The sequence below is a fragment of the Pan paniscus genome, chromosome 3 (assembly GCF_029289425.2).
Source record: "Pan paniscus chromosome 3, NHGRI_mPanPan1-v2.0_pri, whole genome shotgun sequence".
Classification (NCBI taxonomy): domain Eukaryota; kingdom Metazoa; phylum Chordata; class Mammalia; order Primates; family Hominidae; genus Pan; species Pan paniscus.
This window is the reverse complement of record NC_073252.2, coordinates 15928087-15951116: the sequence shown is the minus strand read 5'-3', so window position 1 is coordinate 15951116 and position 23030 is coordinate 15928087. Positions and strand designations below refer to the sequence as shown.

Here is a 23030-nt window from a genome sequence, read left to right as displayed (position 1 = left end):
TTATTCAGACTTCTTGTGGTGGTCAATTGCTAGATGGTCTGTTGGAATTATCTGCTGTCATACATCCAAAAAGGTCTCACAGAGAGGTAAAGTGACAACCTTGGTCTTAATAACCCTCCCAAATCTGCTGTAGTTGCAGTAACCTATGGTAATGATACTACATTGATCAATGACCTCTCTAGAGCTAAAGTTCAGTAAAGTCAGTCATTTATTTTGGATATATCAGGTGATTAACTGCTACATAATTCAGCATATGGAGCTAATGTTAATAGCTTTCCATGGGAAAAATTACTCACAGGACTTATTTTTAAAATCACTTTATTTCTTTCATTTTGTCATCTAAAACAAATTCCTTGAAATGGCCAGTGTCCAAAGTGGCTGTTACTACTTTTCAGCTGATTATAGAGCTTCAAATCTGGGTTACAGTGAAACTGTGTGGATGGACTTTTTTTGTTGTTGTTGCCAAATACCTTTTTAATGTGTCTGGTTCTACAGATGGATACACTAGTGAACAGCACAGACACAAACAGTTGATTGGACAAGACAACATAGCATATTAAACGTTAGTAAAAATGAGGAAATTACACAGTGCTATGAACTACCCTCATTCTTTTTTCCAACATATTTACTGAATACTCACTTTATGACAGACATCATTCTAAGTGCTGAGGATAAAACAAAGTGCATGTTCTTATGGAGCTCATTTCTCTGTATAACTGGTTCACCTGAGGTCTGATTCTGCATTCCAAGATAGCTGGAGTGAAAGATTAGTATGAGGTAAAGAAATAGAGGGTAAATAAGAAAATGCTCTCTGGAAGTTATTAAAAAATATAGAGGCAAAGTCCTAGCAAAAGAACGAGAAACGGGGTGAAAGGGAGGAGGAGGAAGAGAGAAATGAATCTTTATTAAATATTTTATTATTATTCTATTTCTTAAGCATTATTCCTGCTTCTTAAGACAGACTGTGAATAAGCCATCTCTGTATCCCAACTAATGCAATGACTCTGGGGGTACTGTCAGATCCAGATTTATATGACAGATTTTTGACTTACTAATTTGTGGGACCCTAGGCAACTACTAGAATGTCTTGAAGACTTAATTTCCTGCAGCACTACCTCATAGAGTTGCTTTAAAAAAGTATTACTAGCTTACAGACGGTACTGTTATAAGTGCTTCAAATATATAAATCCTCATAAAGATTCTGAGGTAGGCATTATTAGCTTCATTTCATGTCAGAGCAAACTGAGGCATAAAGAAGTCATATAGCTTGTTAACGGTTGTATAGCTAGTGTCTGGCAAAACCAGGAATCTTAACTTCCAGAGTCTGTGGTTTAACCACTGTTCACACTGTCTATAATAGCATATAGTAATATAAGATTAGAACTAAATAGGGTGCATTCCACTGCAAAGTTCTTTCTCACCTTCTTCTACTCCATTATTTGTTGACTATTTACTGATCCCCATGTTGTCTTGCAACTGTGATAGATAATAGAGAACAAGGGTGAACACAGCATATCTGGTTCTTGCCCTCCTGGAGGTTCTGGCCATTAAGCAAATAACAATTCCTCCCAAGGTTCTCAGGCTTCCCTGTTTTTCTCCTATGTCTCTATCTGTCCAGCAGTACTCCAGCCAACCAATCTAAGACTGACCGGCGTGAGCAGAGAACAGGGTCTCCAGGAGGTCTGTGGCCAGGGCCAGGCGATTTATGGGAAAGAGGCAGACATTTTCCTGGGTTAGTGACCTTGTTTTCTCTCCGAACCTCCGCTTAAAATGGCGGGATTTGTACCAAGGTTCTTTCCCGCACTAACCTTCCATTATTCACCCTTCTCCCCACCCCCAAGGCCCGTCGGGCCTATCCCTGACCCGCGTTCCTGCACTTGAGGTGCATTTCCGCACCTGGATCCCCAGATACTGTTTTTCCCCCACGTTGAGTCTCCCGAATTTCACCAGAACTCTCTCTCGCGGTCTCTGCCCCGCCCCTCGCACCCAGGCCCCGCGCCCGCTGTGGGCTGCCGCCCGGGACCGAAGCTCTCAGAGCCCGAAGCTCTCAGAGCCCGCAGCTCTGGTTCACCAACCGCTGGGCGGGAGCCAGGCCCGGCCTTTGAGTGGCGGGCGGGGTGGTCTGCGCTCGGCCCCAGGAAAAATCTGGCACGGGCCAATCGCAGGGAGGCGAAGGGCAGCTCCGGAGGTCCTGGCCAGACGCATTGGTCACCCAGGCCAAGCAGGCGTCGGGGCGTGGGCACAAGCAGAGCTCGCGGCCCTGACCGCGGCCATTGTGCTTGGCTGCCTCTCCTCAAGGCCTTGGTGGGCAGGGCAGCAACGGGAGAAGCGCCGAGAGCGCCACTGAAACGACTTTCCCCTACCCTCAGCTACTGTGCTTTCATGTAGTGAAAGAAACAGGGAAAAGGTTTGGGTTCCTTCTGCGGCTTATGAAGACGACAAAAAACGAAAAGAGTGGGGGCGGGAGGCAGAAGCCGCGAGCCTCTGCGCGCGCCCGGTCACGTGGGCCGCAGGGATCGCATGGCGGCCGCCTGCGCGCCCCCGCGTCCCCGCCGACCAAGCCGACCGGGCGCGCGCGCCGACGGGGCGGGCGCATGCGCAAGGGGGCGCGCCGCCTCTGCCCCGCGGCGAGGGTGTCTATGGAGAGGCGGCGGCCGCGGCTGCTGAGGCGGAGGCTGAGGCAGTGGCGATGGCGCCCTTCCCTGAAGAAGTGGACGTCTTCACCGCCCCACACTGGCGGATGAAGCAGCTGGTGGGGCTCTACTGCGACAAGGTAACGGAGCGCTGAGCCTCCCGCTGTGGGCGGTGCGGGCGGCGATGGGGAGCGGGCTGGGTTCCTGGGGCGGCCTGGCCTGCGCCGCGCCCGCAGCCCGGTGCCGTCGCCGCGCGAGTAGCCGCCTGCGCAGCTGTCAGCGCCGCCCGCTCCCGCAGCCTGCCCGCCCGCTGCGAGGCCCTCGCAGAGCCGGCCTGGCCGCCGCCTCGGACGTGCTCTCGGGGCGGGCGGCGTCCTCTGCCGAGGGCCTGGCGGCTGAGGAGGGGCGCTACCGGCGTCACTGGCCGCCCTCGGGCGGGCCCACCGCCGCGCTGGGACTCCCGCTGCTGCCTCTAAGGAGAGCGGCCCTACCTCCTCGAAGCCCTGGGTGCCCCGGCCGGCCACCTGCGGTGGACTCCCATCTGCACCGAGTAGTTGTTCCCGTCCCCCGTCACTCCCCCGGGCCTGTTCGGTGCTCTCCGTGCAGACACCCACCCATCCTCTGCACCTCTCGCTGGCTTCCTGGCTGGAACTGCAGCGTCTCCCAGCTACCCGGTTCCTTTTACCCCCGGCTTTCTTCACTGGTTTGATTTGGGAGAAAAGCCAAGTTTAGAACTGAAGAACCTTCACTCTTCATGTGTCGTTATCGTTTTCCTTGCAACTTTTATTGCCCTGAACACTTACTGGATGTAGATTTTGTTATAAGACAGCAATTCTCTCTTGGATTTCTTTATATGAGCTCGAATAAAGGGGGCCTCAGGAAAAGTTGGTTTAACTGTGAGAACCATCTTGGGCCCATAATTGGTGCAGCATAAGCTGAAGAGGCACTTTTGTGGAGATGGTTCAGGGCCCTTTGCTAGTGATTTTAAAACAGTATTAACATTCCACGTATTTGTCAGTTTATGTTGGGGAAAGTCATGGATATCTGCAAACCTCAGGCAGTCCCGTTTCTTGTGGAAATGATCCAACTAAATAAAGCATTCAAATGACTACTGTTTAAGCATAGAAATCAACTTTTAGGAATTCTCAGAAATTGCATAGCATTATGCAGAACCATTGTCTACAGAAAAGAGGGGTGTTTCATAGCTCAGCCAGGCGATTGGAGGATGCCCAGGGTATTCACTGCTAGGCCACACTCAAGACCAGCAATTTAAAGCAGTGACGTTGAATTTCAAATCTTAGCACTCCATCTTCTCCCTCCCTCCATTCTGAAAATTTAGAAACACCCAGTTCACATGTAGTTGGAAACACCAGGACTGTCTAGGACAATGGTTTGCAACCTCGGTTGCTTATTAGCCTTAAACTAAAAACTATTAGAAGTTCTGATGTCTAGGTCACTAAAATTAGGATTTCACCCAGACATCAGGTATAAATGATTAAAGCTCTCCATTTGAGTGCAGTATGCAGCTGAGGGTGAGAACCACTCATCTAGGAGAAGCATGAGGAATGGTTAAGCCATTAAGCAAAAGGGTATATCCCTGAATTTTTTACTTAGCAGTATTGTAGTGTTTTTATCCTCTCTGGCTTTTGAATATCGTTCATTCAGACACCATTCTTTAATAGCAGGAAAGAAAAAAAAATGGTCTCAAAAATCGAAAGTGGAAGTGAAGACTAACAGAATCCAAGGTTTTCTCCACTTTAGACTGTGGAGAGGTAGCCTAGGATCACCTGAAATTATATGGAAAATTTTGTGCGTGTGTCCATTTTCCTAGGGTGTTTGTAGCTTTAATCGATTTCCAGATGATTGTGACCTCCCAAAATAAAGAATCACAATTTAATTTACTTGCAGACTAAGGCTAAGCAGCCTTATTTTAAAATTTTCAAGAAGTTAGTCGCTCTTTTTCTGTGTCTCTTCCTGGTGGGTGAGAGTATTTGAACAAATTTTGAAAATGCAGTTGCTTTTTTACAAGATACCTGAGCCAAGAGTCTTTTCAGTAATGTTCCCACTTGCATAACTAGTTTAATAAAGCATTTTCAATTTGACATAGTGTAAGTCAAAATTATTACTAATTCTGAATTAATTATAGTTAATGAGATTGTTGTATACGTTTATCACGAAGATTGAAAGTCCAGTTTTCTGAACTGAAACTGAGGCGATTTAGGGAAAAAAAAATGCATAGGAATTTTACATCTGGATTTCTTCTTGATACTGATAGCCAATGGAGATCTCTCTTAGGATGTCCTTTGGGAGCTAGAGTGGAAAATAAGTATTTTGTAATGGTTCAGTAATCTTAAAGGAATTAAAGGAAGAGTACCTTGTTTGTTTTTATTCATTTATCATCTCACGTTTTGCCATTATCCTTTGGTTGTATAGACCAAGGATATCCAACCAAACAGTTTACAATAAAACTATATAAAATGAGAACTAGTTTTTATGCTCAAACTAAAAAGGTACAAAATAGTTATTTCACTGTACAAATTTGGGCTCTGAATGCCCAGTTATTATCAAGAAGTCAGTTACTATTTTCAATATTGAACTTCTCAAGTACAATGTATTTTAGAAGCATCCATTTATTTACTAGCATCAAGTAAGCCACTTATATGCTTAAGCCAGTTAGTATAATGTATTCCAAAGTTATCTTAGTCTACTTATTTTTTAGGTATAAAGGTGAATGGGATGAGAAAATAAATTTTCAAAAGCTGACAGATGTATGTCTTAGACCATTTTAAATATTGCTGTACAATACCCGATTTAATACTTTGCCCATGGATTTCTTTTTACATTTGTAAAAAGTTTTATGGAAAGGTTTTTCACCTTTGTTATCCAGACAACAGTGCTTTGAGTTATGTAAAGACAAGGTATTTCTGTTTTATAGCTGGGGACTTAGAGGCCTAGATTAGCTAGGCCAAGATTACATAAGCAGCTAGTGGTAGATTCAGATGGAAACCCAAGTCATTGTTAGGATTCCTAGTTTAATTTTCTTTATATTAAATCATAGTAGTTTCTTACTTTTTTGGGAACAATCTGCTAAGAAATCTCCTGCTAATTCACTGACCTTTCAGACTGGGATGATGTTAGTAAATATTTATATTGAATGACATCCTTTTTCCATTTTACTTCAATTTCTCAGTCTTTTCTCCATTTCTCCAAGGTTAACTCCATTAATTCTGTCAGTGAGCGTTGGAATTTCTACCGTCTACTCTGTAGTAGCTTGTACTACAGAAAGACGTTGGCAATGTGACATGTGGTCTCTAGTCTCAAAAAGTTTACAGTCCAGTATGTAATAACATCTATGCTAGGATGGAAATCCAAATAGGGTATAGTGGGAGCAAAGGGAGTTACATGGTCAGCTCCACATTAAAGTGTCAGGAGTGGTCTCTTTGAATTGATTTCTGAGAGCAGAGTAGGCTGTGGTTGTCAGGATGTGGTTAGTTCAGAGATTCCCAGGCTTATATATAAACCAGTTATTAAAAACTCAAGTGGTGGAGGCCTTAAGGTGTGCCCAAATTTTTCAGGTAAGTGTATTAAAAGTGCTGTTTACTTTTATTAAAGAATTTAATTTATTTATACATTTATTTATACAGATAGGACATTTTATGACCCAAAACTCTTAAGTGGGAAGAAGTTTAGAGTAATTTGAATATATTCTTTTTTAAAAAATGAGTGAGTATAGCTTTATTGTCAGTTTTCCTTCCCCCCTCCGCCATTTTTCTGCATACCTGTAACAATTTATTGACTGGCATTTGAGAAGATTGGCTTAGTGGAGAAAATATTGAATTGAGACCTGTGGAAGAAGGAAAAGGGAATTTAATGAGTTCTTACTACATGTCTACATTGTTTCTTTTAATCTTCACGAACTACGTAAGCCAAATATTATCCTTCATTTAAAGTTGAGGAAACAGTCTTAGTGGTTAAGTAACTTACCCAACTCATTCAATTAGTAATTAGTAGAGCCTGAATTTTAATCTTAGGATTTTTTTTCCCCTTCGGAAGCCCATGGGTTTTGCATTACCTTACTAGTTCTGCTACTTATTGGTAGCTCTATGATTTTATGCAAAACAGTTTACCTGTGGGTCATCATTTTTTCCATCTGTAAATTTGATCAGATACTTACTAAGGTTTCTTCACTGAGTATAAGTCTCCCTTGATTAAATTAAAGCATTGTGTGAGTGAGTAGACAAAGTAAAAATGTATTTGGGGGAATAATATATGTGTTTTTGTTATGCCGTTTTCTTATCGATTTTTGAATGTACTGTATCGTCTTTAAGTGACATACCACTTTCGAGAATCAGTTTGAAACCAGGCTGTAATACTTGATTTATCACTGTAGAATGTCTGAGACAGAAAGTCAGTTATAGGTTGGGCGCAGTGGCTCACGCCTGTATCCCAGCACTTTGGGAGGCCGAGGCAGGCGGATCATGAGGTCAGGAGTTCAAGACCAGCCTGGCCAAGATGGTGAAACCTCATCTCTACTAAAAATACAAAAATTAGCTGGGCATGGTGGCGGGGTCCTGTAATCCCAGCTACTCGGGAGGCTGAGGCAGAATTGCTGGAATCTGGGAGGCAGAGGTTGCAGTGAGCTGAGATCACACGATTGCACTCCAGCCTGGGCGACAGAGCGAGACTCTGTCTCAAAAAAAAAAAAAAAAAGTCAGTTATAAATCCTTTTAAAATGTGGAAGATATCATGCTACTATTTGTTAATTATGTGTGTCCTTTTATATATATATAAGTTCTTTGTTGAATTTGTGAGGCATCAGAGTATATAACTTTATAGGTCACTAGGAACCTTTATATTTTACTGTAGAAGAGTGCTCTTCAAAATGTGTCCTGGGACCTATTGTAGTAGGTCATAAATCTCTTTTGTGGGTCCGAAACAGCATTAAAAATTTAAACCGAAAAGTAAATATTAGAGTACATCACAGATAAGAGAGGGAAATACTGTTCCCTGAAATTTGTTTGAAGTGTTTGTGATGCGTGTGAATCTGGATTGCACTATATTTCATACTGAAGGTCATGGTTAACAGTATTTGAAAAACAGTTTTCTAGAGCAACATTTCTTAACCAAACCATTATTGACATTTTGAGGCAGATGATTTCTTTTTTATGGGGGCTGTCCTGTGCCTTGTAGGATGTTTAGCCACATCCCTGGGTTTTATCCACTAGGTGTCAGTAGTACATTTCCAGTGGAGACAACCAAAACTGCCTCCGGATCTTGCCTTTTATCTCTGGGGGATGGGTAGTGGGGTGGCAAAATTACTGCCTTGGTGAGAACTGTTGCTTTAGAGCAAGTGTTCTTTCTGACAATTTACTCTCTTGGATCTGAAAAGATAGCTTTATTAATGGGACTAACATTGTGTATGTAGAAAAGTCATAGATGTTAGAGTTTTAGGGACTTGGTCTCGGTTTTGTTGTTCACTAGTTGTATGATGTGGGGTAAATTTTCTGCCTGAGACTCTGTTTGTTAGTCTGTAAAATGAGGATTTTGATATCTGCCTTTTAGGTTGTTTTAAGAATTAAATATATAAAAACACTAGGGTAATTTCTCACACATCATTGGCTTCCTTCCGTATGTCCTAGAATTATTAGTGTCCAGGTTTTTTTTCTCCATAAAGTCTATGTGTGAAGGCAAACAATTTTAAAAACTATTTATATAAACAGATTTCAAAAAAGTTAAATTGTGTATATTCTGTTTATTCTTTTCTTTCTTTCTTTCTTTTTTTTTTTTTTGAGACGTAGTCTTGCCCTGTCTCCACGCTGGAGTGCAGTGGTGTGATCTTGGCTCACTGCAACCTCTGCCTCCCGGGTTCAAGCAATTCTTCTGCCTCAGCCTCCTGAGTAGCTGGGACTACAGGCGTGTGCCAACCACGCCCAGCTAATTTTTGTAGTTTCAGTAGAGGTTAGCAGAGATGGGGTTTCACCATGTTGGCCTAGATCTCTTGACCTTGTGATCTGCCTGCCTCGGCCTCCCAAAGTGCTGGGATTACAGGCGTGAACCACCGTGCCCGGCCCTGGTTATTCTTTTAACTGCTAAATTTACTAACTTTAGGTACCGGGTTAAAAACGTTTGCACTTTTCATGTGGAGAAAAACTGAGTTGGGTAGTATCTTTAAGGACTTTTCTTTCTGTTGCTCTTTTTTTTTTTTGGCTTTGTTTTCACTTCATCAAATCAACAAACATGTTGAGGATTTAATATAGATAAAAATCTTATTTCTTCAACCTGTTGTACAAAATATTTTGTATTCTCCACCAAGAATTTAACTTGATCTGTTGATCTGTTGACCATTTTTTCCCAGCTTTATTGAGGTATAATTGACAAATAAATATTGTATATATTCAAGGTGTACAATGCAATGCTTTGATATACATGTACATTGTATACTGATTACCAAAATCAAATTGACACATCCATCACCACAAACGATTACCCTTTGTGTGGGAGTGGTAAGGACACAGAGGATGTACTCTCAGCAAATTTCAAGTACATAATACAGTATTATTAGCTATAGTCACCATACTGTACCTTATATCCCCAGAACGTACTCATCTTAGAACTGAAAGTTAGCGTTCTTTTTTCAGCATCTCCCCATTTTCTCCATCCCCTGCCCCAACAACCACCTTTCATATTCTCTGCTTCTGTGAGTTCTGCTTTAGATTCCATATATAGTGAGATCATACATTATTTATCTCTCTGTATCTGGCTTATTTCACTTAGCTGTCTTCCAGGTTCATCTATGTTGTTGCAAATGACAGGATTTCCTTTTTTATGACTGAATAATATTTTATTGTATATATCACATTTTCTTTACTCATTTGTGGACAAGCACTCAGGTTGGCTCCATATCTTGGCTATTATGAATAATGCTGCATTGAACTTGGGAGTGCAGATATCTCTTAGAGATCCTAATTTTATTTACTTTGAACATATACTCAGGAATGGGATTGCTGGAACTTATGAAAATTAACATTTTTAATTTTTTGAGGAATTTCCATACTGTTTTCCATAATGGCTGTACCAGTTCCTTTCTAATGATATTTTATTTTGGTCTGAATACAGAATTAATAACAGAAAAGCCTACTAAATAAGCCTTACAGATGCCTAGGTAGGGCTTATATTCTGTGTTCTTTATATTAACTTATTTAATTATCACAGGTAGCCAGGTGCAGTGGCTTGTGCCCATAATCTCAGCAACTCAGGATGCTGAGTCAGGAGGATCGCTTGAAGTCAGGACTTTAAGACCAGCTTGGCCAACATAGTGAGACCCCGTCTCTAAAAAATAAAAAAGTAACTGGGTGTGGTGCACACCACACCTGTAGTTCCAGCTATTCGGAAGGCTGAGGCCAGCAGGAGGATCACTTGAGCCCAGGAGTTTGAGGTTGCAGTGAGCTATGATCATGCCACTGCACTGCAGCCTGGGTGTCAGAGCAAGACCCTGTCTCAAAAAAATTCTCAGAAGAACTCTGTGAAGTAGTTAATATTATTAGCCCTGTTTTACAGATGAAGAAACTGAGGTACAAAGAAATGTAATGACTTGCTGGTAGAATGGATTTACACCTAGGCAATCTTGCCCTAGAGTCAGTGCTTTTAACTACTGTGCTAGGTTAGCTGGATATAGATTCTACCTGTAATTTAGAGTCTCTTTATATAGTTACTATAGTTAATTTGACTGTCAGTTTGTGGCATGAAACTAATCTTTACCTTAATGTGTTATTAGATCTAAAAGAATTTCTAATAGTCTAATGAGAATATATGCAAAATTCCCTGTATGTCTTTTAATATATTATTTTTCTTAACTCACGTTAGGGCATTACAGTCTTCCCTTGGTATCCTCCTATTTTGTGGGAGATTGTTTTCAGGACACCCATGGATACCAAACTCCATAGATGCTCAAGTCCCTCAGATAAAATAGCATAGTATTTGCATGTAACTTACACATATCTTCCCATACGCTTTAAATCATCTTTAGATTACTTATAATACATAATACAGTGAAAATGCTATGTATGTAGTTGTTATATTGTTTTTTATTGTTGTTGTTTTTTATTTTTTTTTTTCAACATTTTCTTTCTTTCTTTTTTTTTTTTTTTGAGATGGAGTCTTGCTTTGTTGCCCAGGCTGGAGTGCAGTGGCATGATCTCGGCTCACTGCAACCTCTGCCTCCTGGGTTCAAGTGATTCTCCTGTCTCAGCCTCCCGAGTAGCTGGGACTACAGGTGCACACCACCACTCCCTGCTAATTTTTGTGTTTTTAGTAGAGACGGGGTTTCACCATGTTGGTCAGGCTGGTCTCGAACTCCTGACCTCAGGTAATCCACTCACCTCAGCCTCTCAAAGTGCTGGGATTACAGGTGTGAGCCACCATGCCCAGCCTTTTTCAATCCACAGTTGGTTGAATCTGTGGTTTCTGCATCCCCACGGAGGCTGACTGTGTTTACTTTTTGCCATTAAAAAAATAATATCTAGAAGCTGGAAACCATCATTCTCAGCAAACTGTCGCAAGGACAAAAAAACCAAACACCGCATGTTCTCACTCATAGTGGCAATTGAACAATGAGAACAACATGGACGTGGGAAGGGGAACATCACACACCGGGGCCTGTTGTGGGCTGGGGGGAGGGGGAGGGATAGCATTGGGACATATACCTAATGTTAGATGACGGGTTAATGGGTGCAGCACACCAACATGGCACATGTATACATATGTAACAAACCTGCACGTTGTGCACATGTACCTAAAACTTAAAGTATAATAATAATAATAATAAAATAATATTTAGCATTAATGGTTTCTTTTGATTTTGTACCCTGCTTCTACTAAGGCTATTTTTAAGTTTGCCTTTTTTTTTCCCCAAAAAATGATACATGATAGTGTTTGCAGAGATTAGCCACTAATAGATTTTATTGTAATCTTGTGGGGCATTTCTTATGATTTAAAAAAAAATCTATAATATGTATTTAACCAAATATGTCCTGCCTGTGTTTTTTTTGTGGCTTAAGAGCCAAGCATCACTTTTACATTTTTAAATAGTTGGAAAAAATCAAAAGAAGAATAGTATTTTGTGACATGTGAAAAATTATATGAAATTTGAATTTCAGTGTTTATAAAGTTTTATGGAAATACAGCTACAGTCATTCATTTACATGTTGTCTATGACTACTTTTGTGCTACAACTGCTGAGGTAAATAATTGCTACAGACCACATGGCCTGCAAAAGTTAAAATATTTATTATCTGTCCTTTTATAGAAAAGTTGCCAATTCTTGCTCTAGATTATTTACTTATGTATTGCAGTTAACTGTTCATTGTCTTATTTACCTTCACTGGAATGGAAACTCCATAAAGGCAAGAAATCTTTGTTTTGTTCATTGATATATCCCAGGTACCAAAGAACAGTGCCTACCTCATCATAGCTACTCAGTAAATATTTGTATAGAGTAAAAAATGTATGAATTTATAAAAAATGAATATTTAATTTTCAAAATGATAATAGCTAATGTTTATTGAGTACTAACAACCATGTGAAATACAGATGTTTTATTATATCCATTTAACATCAAGATTAAACTAACACATTAAGAAAGAAAAGTAGGCCGGGCGTGGTAGCTCATGCCTGTAATCCCAGCACTTTGGGAGGCCGAGGTGGGTGGATCATGAGGTCAGGAGTTCAAGACCAGCCTGGCCAAGATGGTGAAACCCCATCTCTGCTAAAAAATATAAAAATTAGCCAGGCGTGGTGGCGAGCACCTGTAATCCCAGCTACTCAGGAGGCTGAGGCAGGATAATCGCTTGAACCCAGGAGGCAGAGTCTGCAGTGAGCTGAGATCATGCCCCTGCACTCTAGCCTGGGCAACAAAGCAAGACTCCGTCTCAAAAAAAAAGAAAGAAAGAAAAGTAACTTACCCAGGGTTACACAGTTAAGTAATGGTAGAACTGGTATCCCATCCTAGAGAAAGTGACTTTAAAACTGGTTCACTATGACTCTTAAAATGCATAATCCACACTACTTTTTATAGAAGATAGTTAATTCTGTTATGTATAGTAGGAATAATTTTGTTTTAGGAGCTTCTATGTCATCTGTTTTGATGCTCTGTCATCAGACCGTCATTCCTGCTGATAACAGGCAATAAGACAGCTTAGATTATGTTCCATTTTAGGAATACTAGATACTTTAGAAAGCAAGTCTAGGAGGTATGGTGTTAGTAGCTTTTCCCCTTTCATCTACCCGTCTGTTGTATTTAACCTAATCAAGTTTCCCTCTTTAAAATTTCTGCCTGCCTGTATTTAGCATACATATAGAGTAATGAAATTTTAGGTTTAGAAGGGGCCTGGTTTAATCTCTTCTATTTAAAGAAACCGTGATTTGTGCACATATCATTTTTCTGTGTCACCAGGCCCTCCAGAATGCAAACCAACATCTTCCTGGCCTAGTGCACTTTTTATTATACCATTATAACTTGTTAATTTATGAATTTCTTTTATTTGTACTTTAACCAAGTGTAAGGGAAGTATGCTGTGTGCAAAAGTGAATAGGGATGTATTTGAATATTTTTTATTTGTGCATATTTGCACGTATTTATTACACTTTTCTTTTTAAATTTTTATTCAGCTATCTAAAACCAATTTTTCCAACAACAACGATTTCCGTGCTCTTCTGCAGTCTTTGTATGCTACTTTCAAGGAGTTCAAAATGCATGAGCAGATTGAAAATGAATACATTATTGGTTTGCTTCAACAACGCAGCCAGACCATTTATAATGTACATTCTGACAATAAACTCTCCGAGATGCTTAGCCTCTTTGAAAAGGGACTGAAGAATGTTAAGGTAAGTTGCAAAAATGGATATTCAACTGTCAAAACTTGTGCCATCTTCTGGTATGTCATTGGCAAAACTTGTCACTGTTTTATAGTAAATGATGTAATGTTGAAAAAAATTATTTTGTCACTTGTTAAAGATGGCAAGGAAGACTATTTAAAAAGAACTACTGCAGTGGGGAGTTTGCAGTAGTGGAGAGAGATCAGGCCCGACGCTGAATACAGTAAGGACAAGTAGGGATTTATATCCAAGGGGCAAAGTGGGAAGAGTGGATGGAAAACTACTGAGGAAACATCAAGGCCAAGGGGATTCTTGCTAGACTAACTATAAAATTCTTGCTGAAGGCAGGAGGATAGTAACATATTGAAGGATCAGTAGTTTGATTAGATGTAGATGCAGATCAGATACTAAGGCTGAGAGATTTTTCACTAAACCAATTCAGCAGGATTTTTGCTGAAACTGGACTAAGCCGAACAAGAACAGAGTATAAGGTCAGGCCTAAGCTGAGAAGAGGGCCCAGAGGAGCCTGACTCAGGTTTGGTGAGAGTCTTCGTCAGTTACCTCTTTATTACTGTTTAATAAAATTTTATAATGAATGCTACTCACCAAGTCTGAAAGCTGTTTTTGTAAGTCGAAGTTTTAATTATAAAATTTTTACATTCTGTTAACATTTGCTGAATTCTTAAAGGAAAGCTATCCAGTTAATGGTGACCAAAGGTATAATTATTACTTAGAATGAATAAACACTTTAATTTTATAAATTTTTACTTGTTTTAGAATTGAATACGAGCCAGGTGCAGTGTGCAGTGGCTCACATCTGTAGTCCCAGCACACTGGGAGGCCGAGGCTAGTGGATCACTTGAGGTCAGGAGTTCTAGACCAGCCTGGCCAACATAGTGAAAACCTGTCTCTACTAAAAATATAAAAATTAGCCAGACATAGTGGCAGGCGCCTGTAATCCCAGCTGAGGCAGGAGAATTGCTTGAACCTGGGAGGCGGAGGTTGCAGTGAGCCAAAGATATTACTGGGTATAGTTTAGGATAATGATGTAGAGAGACTTTCTTCTTAATTACATTTACATATTATAGGATTTTGAAATTTGATCTTAGTTTATTTCCCTTCTGGCTTGGTGAAGCGTAAGCTTAAGTTACAACTCTGTTAAGCCACCATGTGCTCCTCACCTGGAGATTTATGTTCTGGAAAGGCTGTTCTACAGCTTAGGGAGGATGGATTAAAGATAAAGAAAAGACTAAAGGAGGAAGACCATTATTAAAAAATTATTCTAATAGTTTCTGGAAGAATACTTAGTAGCTACTTGGTGGGGAGGTGTGGGAGGTTTGGTTGGGGTAGGGTACTAGATAGTAATATTAATAGAAGGGAGATTTACTTTTTTATTGAATATTCTTTTATATTCTTCGAATTTTGTATCATGTATTGCCACATGAATACACCTTCAACAAATCTGAACTAAAGTCATGACTAGTGGAAATAAAGGGGAGGGGATCAGACTTGAGAATTATGTAGGAAATAAAATCGATAGAATGTAGTGATTATACTTAAAGGGAGGACGAAAGAAGAGAAAATAAATAAAAATGAGGATTCAACCTGACTTTCTAGAGTATATAGAAGAGGGTCAGGAAATAAAAAAGATTCATTCTTGACAGATTAGGTTTGAACTGCTTGTGTAATCCAGATGGGCATTTATTAATAGGAGGTGGTAAAGACGGATTTCATGGTCAGAAGAGTGACCCAGTATGAAAAAGCAAATTTGATAGTTATTATTAGCATATAAGTAGGAATGGAAGCCATGTGGATATGCTTAGGGAAAATGTGTAAAATCGTAAGAGAACAGGACATTAGATTGAATATTGGGAAGCAGTTGAATAAATTAGTTCTGGAAAAAGAGACCAGAGAAGACTTAACAGAGAGAAAATATTTTCATATTTTAAAAGTTTTCATAGGCTGGGCATGGTGGCTCATCCGTGTAATTCTAGGATTTTGGGAGACTGAGGCGGGCAGATCACTTGAGGTCAGGAGTTCGAGACCAGCCTGGCCAATGTGGTGAAACCCCATCTCTACTAAAAATACCAAAAAAATTAGCTGGGAGTTGTGATGGGCACCTGTAGTCCCAGCTACTCAGGAGACTGAGGTGGGAGAATCGCTTGAACCTGAGGTTGCGGTGAGCTAAGATTGCACCACTGCATTCCAGCCTGGGCAACAGAGCAAGGCTTGTCTCAAAAAAAAAAAAAAGTTTTCATTATTTTATAAATTTTCCACATGCTTTGAGAGGGCTGATATAGAAGTGGGGAAATGTGATTTTAGGTTATGAGGAAGAAGTTTATAGCTCCTTAGAATTGCCCAGAATTAGAATGAGTTACTTCAAGATATAGTGAGCACCTTGCCTTTAGAAGTGTTGATATTAATATATATGACCTTACATCAAATAATTTTTTCTTTTTTTTTTTGAGACAGAGTCTTGCTCTGTCACCCATGCTGAGGTGCAGTGGTGCAATCTCGGCTCACCACAACCTCCTTCTTCCAGGTTCAAGCAGTTCTCCGTGCCTCAGCCTCTCGAGTAGCTGGGATTACAGGTGCCCATCATTACACCTGGCTGATTTTTGTATTTTTAGTAGAGACAGGGTTTCGCCGTGTTGGGCTGGCTGGTCTTGAACTCCTGACCTCAGGTGATCCGCCTGCCTCTGCCTCCCAAAGTGGTGGGATTACAGGCATGAGCCACCGTGCCTGGCAGGATAATGTTAACAGGTACAGTTGACCCTTGAACAACATGGGGATTAGGGTTGCCAATACCCTGTGCTGTTGAAAATCCATGTATAACTTTTGAATCTCTCAAAACTTTACTTACAGCCTACTACTGTTGACTGGAAGCCTTACCAATAACAAAACAATCGAATAACAATTATTTCATGTATTATATGTAAAATATATATACTGGATTCTTATATAAGTAAGGTAAGCTAGAGAAAAGAAAATGTTACTAAGAACATCATATGGAAGAAAAAAATCTATTCACTATTTATTAAGTGGAAGTGGATCATCATAAATGTCTTTATCCTCATTGTCTTCACATTGAGTAGGCTGAGGAGGAAGAAGAGGTGGGGTTGGTCTTGCTGTTGCAGGGGTGGGAGAGGCAGAAGAAAATCGGTATTTAAGTGAACCCGCACAGTTCAAACCTGTGTTGTTCAAGGGTCAACTATATTCTGAGTTTTTTAGTGGAGGGGACACTAGATGACCATAAAGGGATTCTGTAATGATACAGTCCATTAGGCTTGGAGATATATTAAGAGAACTGACATATAGAAATTATATAAATGTATAGTTAGAAATCAAATCAATAAAAGCTGTGGGCAGATGGGTGCTATTTTTAGACTTTTTATGATATTTTAAAAATATGGGATTACATACATTACTAAAGTAATTCAAAGCTTATTGTTTTATGGGTATCTTTTATGCTAAAAGTACAGAGACCACTTTGCAATTTGTCTATTTTTTTTTTCCGGAGGTTTTATGTCACATTTTAAACTTCCTGGGACCAGACATAATTAATGAAGCAAAACTTTTATAAAAATGTATTTTTTTTTTGGTTTCCAGAATGAATATGAACAGTTAAATTATGCAAAACAACTGAAAGAGAGATTGGAGGCTTTTACAAGAGATTTTCTTCCTCACATGAAAGAGGAAGAGGAGGTAAGCCTAATTTTTCTTTCGTGATTTAGATTTATAACATTCTTAAAATACTATTTTGCTTTAGAGACTCTTCAAAATAATGCATAGGAAGATGTATCTGGTTGATGGAGAGAAGAACCCAGTTCTTTTTGGGAAAAAAGAAAACCCAAGGGAAAAAAAAAAAACGTTTGTTTTGTTTTCTCAGAAAGGTTGTTGCTTTTCATTGAATAGATGATTTATTTAATTTACTCAGGAAATATTAATTTTCTTTTTTGTAAATGGCTCTGTCTTAAATATTAATAACGTATGCTACCCTAATGTCTTTTCAGAACCTTTAGAGGATTCTTTAAACTTTTAAATATTTTTTTGTTTTCATGCTATGTTTAAAGATTTTTTTCATGTTTTTTTTTTTTTCAGTAGTGTAGTTTAGTGTTTAAATGGTGGCTTTAAATTTATTAGTCTTGGCTGGGCATGGTGGTTCATGTCTATAATCCCAGCACTTGGGAAGCTGAGGCAGGACGGAGGATTGCTTGAACTCACGAGTTCAAGACCAGCCTGGGAAAAATAGCAAGACCTCATGTCTGCTAAAAATTAAAAAAATCAGCTGGGCATGGTGGCATGTGCCTGTCATTTCAGCTACTTGGGAGCTTGAGGTGAGAGGATTGCTTGAGCCCAAGAGGTTGAGACTGCAGTGAGCCATGATTGCGCCATGGCACTTCAGCCTGGGTGACAGAGCAAGACCGTGTCTCCAAACAAACAAAAACATTTATTATCTTAAGCCTACTGTACATGTATTAGGGTATCATTGAATGAATGGGCAAAATGTTTTCCCTTTTTCTTCTGTCTCTAATATGGGATGAATATCAGAGTAAGAAATAGATAAATTATTTTATGAGGAACGGAATACCAGTTCAGCTGTAAATCAGTTATTGTAGTGATTCTCAACTATAGCTTCACCTTATAATCAAATTGATATTTAAACAAACAAACAAAAGAAACCCCGATAGTATTTTAAGACCTTTCCAGACAAATTACATCAGAGTTAAATCAGAGGACATGCATTGACCTGGGTATTTTTTCAGGGCCCCCCAACTCATTGTAATATACAGCCAGTGTTGAAACCACTGAATTTCTAGACTGACCAGTGTTTTTTAACTGTATGAAATCCATCACAATTATCTGTGGAAGTGAAAACAAAACAAAAAAAGCCTTGTTTCCAACCTCTAAAGATTCTAATTCTGTAAATTGGAGATTGAGACTAAGCATCTGTTTAGCAGAAGAAATCTCCATAGAGAATTCTTGTAGGAACCACTGTTCTAAAATAATGATTTGAGGGAACATTTCCAAAATCCAGAAACAATATTGAAAAGTTAAATGTCTCAGTAGAGTTCTGACTTTTATGGTTCCAGTACACTGGGTACTACTCTCATGTGAGGCAGAGGCCCTGTTTGGGTGGAGTTCAGTTACTCTAGTACCAGAAGGCAGTTAACTGACCTAAACATCTAACAGAATGATTAAGAGTATTTGACAAATTCTATAAAGGGAAAGCCTTCTGGTCCTCATGCTTTAAAATTGTTTTGGATTAATTTACTAGCTGGAGAAACCATAACAAGAAGGATTTATTTTATTTATTTATTTTTTTGGAGACAGTTTCGCTCTTGTTTCCCAGGCTGGAGTGCAATGGCACAATATCGGCTCGCCGCAACCTCTGCCTCCCGGGTTCAAGCGATTCTCCTGCCTCAGTCTCTCGAGTAGCTGGGATTATAGGCATGCGCCACCACGCCCGGCTACTTCTGTATTTTTAGTAGAGACGGCGTTTTTCTATGTTGGTCAGGTTGGTCTCGAACTCCCAACCTCAGGTGACCTACCCGCCTTGGCTTCCCAAAGTTTTGGGATTACAGGCGTTAGCCACCGCGCCTGGCCAGGATCTTCTTGGTGTACTCTTCTCTGCAATTTTTAGATAAACTAACTTAGTGGTAACAACTAAAATTTTTATCTTTTTGAGATATATGGTCATAATACGACATTCGAGCCATTAATAATTTAAAAGGGTGTAGAGTAAATCAACACGAATGAAGCATCTTTCCTCATGAATATTTTGTTTAATTTAGGTTTTTCAGCCCATGTTAATGGAATATTTTACCTATGAAGAGCTTAAGGATATTAAAAAGAAAGTGATTGCACAACACTGCTCTCAGAAGGATACTGCAGAACTCCTTAGAGGTCTTAGCCTATGGAATCATGCTGAAGAGCGACAGAAGTTTTTTAAATATTCCGTGGATGAAAAGTCAGATAAAGGTGAGATTCATACATATAAAGAACAATTTATTAGTTGTAAGGTCATTGACATCTTACTGATATGAACTGTAGATTTTGGTTGAGGAATAATTCAAGTTAGGCCTGCACTGTGGTCAGTTAAAGGTGTTATTTTCATGTATCAATTTAATTGAAGACGATGGTTCTCATTTTAGAATTTAGTGTTGTGCATGATAATTTAACATATACTTGGGACATATTCAGTGTAGTGTTTCTTGAATAAATTTATATATGAATGAATCAAAATTATTGAAAACCACCAGTACAGAGCACTGGCCTGCTCAAAATCGATCAGTCAAAATTGTTGAAAACTACCATTACACAGAGCACTTTTGCGATATCATCCTGCTTCCTGAGCTTTATTGACCATAGTGGCTGCTTTTCTCTTTCCTTGTGTTTTTTCATTGGTTTTCAAAATTAGTTACGTTTATAGTTTATTTTCATCCTTTCCTATGTATTATTTTTTCAGCTTGTATCCAGTAATATTCAGAGGAATGAGTACTAGAGGCAGAGTTTTTCTGTATTCTTACTCTGAGAATACAAATGAGAAATGCAAGTAAAACGTGCTGCCTTTTTTTTTTTTTTTTTAAAAACTAGTTCCTCAGTAATTATTTACGTTCAGTAGCTTTGCTTCTTCAAGATTAGTGGCAGCAGTGGGATTTCTGTTAAAATAGCTTGGAGTTTTTTGAAATTGGTCCTTTTATTTTTATTTAACAAAGTAGGTGAAATGCATGTTGAAACTAAAATAATTTTACAAGTTAAGCTATAATTAATCCTGTAAAGCTTGTATGCCTTACTCTGAAATGTAGCTTGTGCTTTAGATACCAAGCTAAGACTTGTTATGTCTGGTTTAATTGTAATTATAACATGGGATTTAAAAGCATCACACTTATTACATTTTATTTTCCCACTCCTTCAAAGCAAATTGTAGCTGTATTATGTTTAAAATATTTGGCAGTTTAAAAGTGGTAGTTTAAAGAATGTGATCATAGCATTTCTATATTTAAGTTGCTTTGTGAAACAAATCATATATAAAGTACTCAAATTCTTCATAGGACTTTAGTGATGAATCTTTTATATTTTTTATTGTAACACCTCATTTTCATTTTTATTTTGGAAATTATTACTGAAATAATACATTATAGGTTTATACATCCATAAGTACTTCCTGCAATAGTTGCTGACAAAAGTTTCCTTATCAGTGTGAAAGAACATCAGAAATATCTACGTTTTGTTGTCTCACCTGCGACATAAATAACTGAAGTAGTTTAAAGCATCTCTAGGTTAAGGCAGTCAGATTTCGCAGACCTCTTGCATGAAATGTGAAAATCAAAGAGGGAATACAAGGAAGATTATTGACAGGAGTCATAATGCATAAATGGAAAAGGTCATGAGATTTGTGTGTGTCATTAAAAATGCCTTGGAGATCTCATAATCTGGCTGACTCTACTTGTTGATTTAAAGCTGTATAACCTGTTTGGTTCCTTTTTCAAGTGATGCTGCTTAATGCTACAAAGTGAGTATTGTTTTTTCTGTGATGCCTTTGTAAGAGGAAGTTAATTCTGTGTTCATTATTGTAGCTCCCACTGATGAAGTATGATTTGGGCCCACTGATGAAGTATGATTTGGGCCATGGTAGTTTAACCCTACTGGTTCTTCACAAGTTTAACATCCCCATGTTACCTCTAATACATGTTATTTCATTTTCACATCTTGCAAGCAGGAAGGAATTGACTTCAGGCACTGGATTGTGTTTATAGAAATGTAATTGTAATTTCTTATTGCATATGCTCTTTAGCCTTTACTGGTAAAGTTTTTCTTTTTTATTTCAGAAGCAGAAGTGTCAGAACACTCCACAGGTATAACCCATCTTCCTCCTGAGGTAATGCTGTCAATTTTCAGCTATCTTAATCCTCAAGAGTTATGTCGATGCAGTCAAGTAAGCATGAAATGGTCTCAGCTGACAAAAACGGGATCGCTTTGGAAACATCTTTACCCTGTTCATTGGGCCAGAGGTAGGTAAATGGGTTTTTAAAATATTTTCATGTATTTTTCTAGATGAATATTCATTTACATTAATGAGCAAGGCCAGAGAGAGAAACTCTGAGAGGTCAATCAAAAAGTAGAATTTATAGTTAGATGATGTGTTGGTGGTATATATTTTTGGAAAACTAGCAATGATGAAATTCATGGGTAAATTATAATGATGTCTGTAATTAAAAAAATTAGGAAAATATATTTGTGGGAGGGGATGCAAAAAGATTGACAAAACGTTGATAATTATTGAAGATAAGTGATAGATACATGGGGATTCATTATACTAGTTCTGCTTTTGACTGTTTTTCAGAATTAAAAGTTAAAAATTCAATTAGTAAGCTTTCAAAACTGCTTTAAATAATTATGTTTAATAATAATTATATGAATATTTTTAAAATACAGAATAAATTCTATAAAATTTAAGGGTGATATACCATTATGGCTCCATTTTGGTGATGGCTCAAAATAATTGTGAATCTGTTTTTGTCTTTGACCTATGTTTATTTGATTGGTAATGCCACATTCTCTGAATCACAGTTTCATATTAATAGCATTATAGTAAATTACTTTCACATGTGAACAGTTAAAGAAAATTTCCTTTTCATCAACATATAATGCAGTTATGGGTTAAATACAACTAATATAGCATACATTTTTTCTGTCACTGAGTTAAAACAATTTCTGCTAGGTGAGTTTTTTTTTTTTTTTTTTCTTTTTTCTTTTTTTGAGGCAGAGTTTCGCTCATGTTGCCCAGGCGAGAGTGCAATGGCGCGATCTTGGGTCACTGCAACCTCTGCCTCCCAGGTTCAAGTGATTCTCCTGCCTCAGCCTTCCAAGTAGCTAGGATTACAGGCGTGCACCACCACACCTGGCTAATTTTGTATTTTTAGTAGAGATGGGGTTTCATCATGTTGATCAGGCTGGTCTCGAATTCCTGACCTCTAGTGATCCACCTGCCTTGGCCTCCCAAAGTGCTGTAATTGCAGATGTGAGCCACCAGACCCGGCCCAGGGGAATATTAGCTTCAAAATTCACATAATTTTTAAAAATTGTTTTCTGTTTATGACTTTATGTCTGATTTAAATCATGAGTCTGATTTAAAAGCAATTTTATTCATTATAATAATGTATAGCACTTTTTTTTTTTTTTGAGATGGGGTTTTACTCTCGCCTAGGCTGTAGCTCAGTGGCACGATCTTGGATCACTGCAACCTCCACCTCCCAGGTTCAAGCGATTCTCCTGCCTCAGCCTCCCGAGTAGCTGCAATTACAGGCATCTGCCACCATGCCTGGCTAATTTTTTGTATTTTTAGTAGAGACGGGGTTTCACCATGTTGGTCAGGCTGGTCTTGAACTCCTGACCTCAGGTGATCCACCCATCTCGGCCTCCCAAAGTGCTGGGATTACGGGCTTGAGCCACCGTGCCCGGCCACGTATAGTACTTTTAAAATAAGCTGTTAGATATTTTTTTGAATGAAGCTATTTGAAA

The 23030-nt window shown here is 39.0% G+C and overlaps 1 protein-coding gene across 2 annotated transcripts in view; it reads left to right on the top strand.

Annotated features, from left to right (window-relative positions):
• Positions 1-2166: 2166 nt before the first annotated feature.
• FBXL5 (F-box and leucine rich repeat protein 5) overlaps positions 2167-23030 on the top strand; it is a 57052-nt gene continuing 36188 nt past the window's right edge. The window contains exons 1-5 of one of the 2 annotated variants that reach the window (XM_034958324.3): positions 2167-2773; positions 13299-13514; positions 17115-17210; positions 19301-19487; positions 21338-21520. In XM_034958324.3, coding sequence (XP_034814215.1) covers positions 2690-2773; positions 13299-13514; positions 17115-17210; positions 19301-19487; positions 21338-21520 — 766 coding nt within the window. In that variant the 5' untranslated portion in view covers positions 2167-2689. The remainder of the gene's footprint in view (positions 2774-13298; positions 13515-17114; positions 17211-19300; positions 19488-21337; positions 21521-23030) is intronic. The other variant, XM_034958323.3, reaches the window with a different exon arrangement.